This window comes from Dendroctonus ponderosae, unplaced genomic scaffold (genome assembly GCF_020466585.1).
Source record: "Dendroctonus ponderosae isolate FM_Combo_2020 unplaced genomic scaffold, Dpon_F_20191213v2 Dpon_F_20191213_1, whole genome shotgun sequence".
Lineage (NCBI taxonomy): Eukaryota > Metazoa > Arthropoda > Insecta > Coleoptera > Curculionidae > Dendroctonus > Dendroctonus ponderosae.
The window spans coordinates 19,469,739-19,475,979 of record NW_026017110.1 but is presented as its reverse complement, the minus strand read 5'-3'; the positions used below and the strand labels follow the sequence as shown (position 1 = coordinate 19,475,979).

The window sequence follows — 6,241 nt, the reverse complement described above, 5'->3', positions numbered from 1 at the left end:
CACGCATGAGCATACACGGCTGGGCTGCATAAATACGACGGAGAATCCAGCAGTTGAATCAGTCTTAGACGGAAAGCACGGAAGATCACTTCGCCCACTGCCTCATCACCTTTGAAAATGTCCACCACAGTTGTGTACGAAACATCAGGAAGAAATTCCGATAGACGACGGCTTCAAAGCCCGGAAAACATTCCTAAATGTAATTTAACCGGCCGTGAAAGCCTTCATAGTCTGATAACGTTTCCTTTGTTCACATTATAATAGTTTTTTTTAAATGATTCCTTAAAGTTGCTTAAAGAATGGTTAAACAGAGCTCTTTGCTTGTGCCAAAATAATTACTTACTTATATCAGATAATTTTTTTGGGCTAGCTTATTCATTTCTTTTATTACAATCAATCTTAAACTCAATATCAAGACTTTTGTACCAATGAAATAACTCGTAACATCTCGTTTATTATTATTATTCTTATATTCTTCTGTTATATAATTTTAGGGAAACAAATCGACTATCTAAAGGGTCGATTATCTAAGTATTCTTTTCATATGCATTAGAAATTTTCGGATTCTTTTGACCCTAAATATATTATTTTCGCCATTTATAATAAAATTTAAATAGTTCATAAACCTTCCAAAAATAAACCATGATACATATTTAAAAAGCCTCAATTTATAACTTATTATAACTTATCGTTGGCACACTTGGTTGTGGTTTTTTGCTCTCCAAACCGTCAGAAAACAATAATTTTTTGATTTAGAGCCAACAAATTTCATAATCAAATTACAAGGTAGAAACATTACACTTAGAAAGTAAACGTGTTGAAAACAATGCACTTCTTTGGTTGCGAAAGCAAAATCTCAAACAATATTAAGTCTCTATTTTCTACTTCAGGTTATCTCAATCGACTCCTTCATCTCCAAGACTTCTTCCGCGTCGCACTCGTGGTATTACTGGTGCAAGTGCTCATGCTAGTGCAAGCGGTTCGGTACCTCGTCCAGACTCTGTACATACTTTCGAATCGGGTTCTAGTGATGCGACGGCAGGTGAAGTTGATTGGAAACAACGATGTCTGGAATTGCAACTGGAGCTGCATAGAACGAAAGCTCAGAGTACCAGAACGAGAGATATGCTTCGAGACAAGGTAAGTCACTTTCAAGTGAACTTATTAATCGTTCTTTAGCCTAGTTTGTATATCGTTTTGGATTTAATTGTCATTAATTTACAAGAAAGCTAGACTGGTAAATTATAGCGGTATGTAAATATATGACGGTTATTTAAAAGTGCTCGCGCCAAATTTAAATTAAGACGCACATTCAAAAATGCGTTGTTGCATCGCCAGCATTTTCTTCTAATGATTTCGTTTGCCATTAGCCTGGTATTGAAATTTACGGATATTTCTGTAGTTGTCGATTAGCAAAAATAGCTGGTTTAATTTAGTACTTTTGATCTCTCCAAATATAAAACACTATTTAGATCAGTGATGATATAGATCAAATTTAGGCGCGACGTAAATAATTAATTGCTTATTTTCGAATAATTGTAATTCGTAGACTGCTGGACTGTGTTACGAGCTGATCCAGGCCGAACTGGAATATCTCATCTTAAATGAATAGTTATTTCTACTTTGTAGGAAATTGGAAATTAACTTGTGTAGCACCGATGTATATTTTATATTTTACATTTTTTACACGCCATAAGTTATTTATACCGAATACAAACTGAACGTTAAAATTGTGAAGGGTCTCCATCAAGGCCTCAGTCAATATTTTTTAAACAACGAGAATGCAATGGCAAGTTAGAGATAAAGTTAATTCTCCTTTTCGCTCTTTTACTCTTAGTCGTTACCAGAGCTTGGAGTTGTTTTAGTTAATTTTGATATAAAAAAATTTGAAAAATTGCTTTATGTACGTCTTAATGTTTTGTCTTTACAGAGCAGTTATACACCCTATTTCTGAATATTTTCTCAGAAATTTTAGGAATTTTACTGGAGGGATCGTAATGGCACTAGTTCAATAGGAGTAAATATTTAAAGCAACATAACCATTTGCTCTGACTTTCGTTAATGAGTACATACTTTCAGACTAGATTTATGACAATAATTACCTACTTTCACAAACATATAGTTACCTTTCGAATTTTTTTCTTTGTGGTGTTTTAACGATAAAAAACATCCTTTTAACATCTGGACAAGTATATGCTTTTCATAGAAAAAGAAACAAATAACTACGAAGAGAGTTAGTCAACTGATAAAAACAGCAACTATTGTTCCAAAAATTCTTTAGAAGGAAACTGGTTGAGCTTAAGGGCTGATTTGTTGATCTTGTCACTATTTGAATACAAAATGATATACTACATCTATTAAACATAATGCTGGCATATATTTGAGCAACAATTTTATAACGATTCGTAATCCAGTGTTTTATAATTATTATGCGCAAACATAGTATTTGTGGTCAATTTCGGGGCAAAATAATCAGATACTCGAGAAGTTTAATCGATTTAAAATATCGCGGCATGTTTACTAATTAATGTTTTAAGCATTTACGTAATTGTTTCGTGCTTATAATTGCAAACTTCTGTTTTCATGCAATTAATGTAGGCTATTTTACCAACACTAAAATGTTTATTAAACAACACTAATTTGGTTCATATCGCAAAATTTCATGTTAAGCGTTTAAGTAATTAACGCACATTTATCTTTTTTATTTGTTTTATGTTTTTTGGAGGGCTGTAATTAAATATAATGTTCATACAACTTAATGTCGATGCCATTATTGGTGCACTTTTCATATATACACTCACATCATTTTTAGCAAAGTGTATCGCTTAGTAGAAAAAGTATGTGTACGACTGTATTGCATAATAAAACTGTAACCAAATACAGTTCTAATAGAAGTAAGTAATTAAGGCAGTACTTTCACAGTAGTGGTTCAGAAAACTTTTTCATTTGCATTTTATTTTACATATATTCTCTTTTCATATATTATACCTCATATATAAAAACCTCATGAAATGTGTTTGATTTATTTACTTATTGTTATCTTTGTTGTTTTTTTCTTATCTTGTTTTGACTCTTCATGAGTATCTGCCAATCTATATATGCCTGTTTTCCATTTCATTTAAAAGGCCTTTGAGGAAAATATATGTTTATTGAATAACAACACTGAAAACTATCCTTATTGAAAAATGCGGAAATGTTACTTATTGAAACTATATTTTGGTGGCATTTTTTGGCAGTTTTGAAGCGATCAAAATCCATAATTTACATATTTCTATTATCGATTGCGACCTCTATTTACTGCAGCGGAATTTGTTTTGCTGATTATTTGAATACTTCAATTCAGGATATTTTGAACAGAATATATTTCAAAATAAAAGATTCAATTTAAATGATGTGGTCCATATATCAAACAATCGCACAGTCAGCAAAGTTTTCATCTTTCGTTTTACCTTAAGTTAATTCAACTTTTCGTTATGAATATATATTTTTTAATTTCCGAACTGATGATGAAGATCCCAAAATTACTTTCTTAACGTCTGAAAAGCTTTTTTCCTTTATAAAAACGTATTTCTTCCTTGCTGTCTATTCTTTTCTTCGCTTGGGTTAGGTATATTTTACGTATGCTTCCAATTCAGTTGCTTCGAGCGCTCTTATGTCATTTTGAACCAAATTTCTACCAATAAATATATTGAAAAAGTTAAAGTTTTAAAAATAAAGTATTACTATATGAAATTTGTAATTTTATTAGTTGTTGCAAAATTATGCAAAAATAAAAATATATCTATACAATTTATAACGAACTTGAAATATAGTATTCAATTTTTTTAATAACTGTATATATCAAGGTACTTAAACCAATTATCTAAAAGCAAAACCCGAATTAGTTATTGATCCATTCAGAAAACGTGAAATCAAAATATAACCACCAAATTAAATTTGAATCGAAGGAATGTTGGAATTATTTCACTTACCAGTACATATTCTCGATTCCTGGCCGGAGGCAATATAGTACAGCACACAGTTATTGATTTTAGATTTATAGGGAAACCTTTCCAGATCATATTTCTCAGGATCGAGGAAAAACTCTTCATTGTATTGCAATGCAAATAACGGAATGTAAATTGCCAAGCCTTTCTCTATGCCGATATCGGTATCTTCTATTTTATAATCCACCATGCATGTTCTATCCAGGAATGGAAGTACTACATATTTTCTCACAGTTTCTGAAATTATAAATTTGGTATCTCAACGTGAAATATTTGAATAATCTGTCTATTTGGAACCACACATGGAAAGTCTTGTTTTCTATTAATTAGGCCAGATAATGGTACAAAAATTGTTGAAATTGTTGTCATGTGTTAAGTAGAACGATAAGTAGAATTTGAGCCTTTAGCGTCGTTTTCCTGATTCCTAGAAATGTTTAGTTTCACGTTTGCTTTCCGGTAAAATCGTTTACAGTTTCTATTAAACTTCTTTTGAAATACAAGTTAGTACTATTATAATTACAAAATGCAATTTTTAAAGCAAAAGCAAAGCAAAACTAAAAAAACTATCGAAATAACTATTTTGAGCAGACAATAGGAAAGCGATGGAAATAAGGAACTAAACTCTGATAAGACTTTACATATGATTTAAACATTTTTAGGTTCAGCATCATTTTCTGTAGAACATAATACCCAAAATGGAGACAATTAATTTAGTTTGGTAATATGTTTTATGCAGTGGCCTTAAAAAGGATTATTCTGAAATATTATTACCTAGAATGGTAATTGATTACAAGGACATTATGCCCACATAAAAACGCTTCAAATTGCATTTTTGGGAGAGTTAATGGTTGTTTCGGACATGAATTATACAGGAGGATTAAAAATTGTCGAGCTAATTATACTTTAAGATCAATCTGCGATATGAGAAACAATCATTCATGTAAACCATGAAATCTGATGTTGTGAAATGTGTTGAGCAGTTATGTGATGTACTGAAACCCTTGTAACAAGAGTGCATATTTTCAGGCATATGTTTGATTTTGGAATTCATCTGGAAAACTACTACATTTTGAATCTTCTTCACTAACACGATCTCGATTTCATTTTTAAGAATAAAAGAATAAGTATTTACATGTCTGTAAAATTGATGATTGAATGAATTGATTCACCATGTTTAGATACTCCCTACATACGCTCACATAACACCTCCGACATAATGTCCTCAATTTAAAATTCTCTTGTGGCTAAAATATGGTTGCTCATCTGAAACGCACATATCTAAAAATGTAATTTCCGATATATCATCGGATGTGATTTTATTAACTCAAGGTTCCACTTTTGGATGTTTCAAACCCGGCAGCAGACAATTACATGAAGTGTCCAATAATTATAGTTTCATCTGAAAACATGCACATTCAGAATTACCTTACACGTGTTAATTTATTGCTAACACAAAATGTATGTGTTCAATTTTGTTCATGAGCGATAGTGGATGTTAATGACAAACTGATACAAATAAGTTAATTTTTGTTAGGTCCTTTCCGCTAAAAATAAACATTTGGTGTGCATATCTCTGTTGTTCTTTTAATTTTTTTTTGCGTGTAGAATTTTAAATTTTAGTTCCTTTTGCTCTTACCAAAATAGCTATTAGCATTTTTGCTTTGATTCTCTTCGGTGCAAAAATCAATCAAATCGCTCCCGTTGATGCCTGGGGACGACATTCTAATCGATAGAATTTATTCAAATATCTTGCCTAATCTGTGAGGTTCGGAAAATGATGTATCTAGCGTATTAGCAAGCATACCTGAAAATTGAAGATTTTTCTATTTTATGCAAATGGAGATTGTATCAAAAGTCGACCATTTGTCTGAAATAAGAGAAAAATATTCTAGGAAATGCTGTTATTAAAATAATAATTTAGACGTAATTCATTTTTTGTAAAATTACATGCAATTTATTACACATTCATATCAATAGTTTTACCTCAATAGTATTAAACTTTTTTTGTCAGGGTAATAAAATAAAAGTACGAAGTATAACTTGATTAATAAAAAGCACTTCAGCGAAGCATTCACGTTAAACAAGTTTAATCCATGTTTAGATAAGCAAAGCTTACTAATGGCATCAACCAATGAAAAGATAATTTGAAACCCTTGAATATTATAAACACCAACACATCGATCATCTCCACTTATTTAAGATGCGCGCTTAAGTTAGCAACAACATGTTATACAATAACAGTACAGGTGTGCAAG

At 31.2% G+C, this 6,241-nt stretch overlaps 1 protein-coding gene across 7 annotated transcripts in view; it reads left to right on the top strand.

The window, feature by feature from the left end:
* The window catches only part of LOC109546936 (uncharacterized protein CG43867), a 178,826-nt gene that overhangs the window by 18,361 nt on the left and 154,224 nt on the right, over positions 1-6,241 (top strand). For all 7 annotated transcript variants that reach the window (XM_048670484.1, XM_048670487.1, XM_048670485.1 and 4 more), the window contains exon 3: positions 891-1,140. In XM_048670484.1, coding sequence (XP_048526441.1) covers positions 891-1,140 — 250 coding nt within the window. The remainder of the gene's footprint in view (positions 1-890; positions 1,141-6,241) is intronic.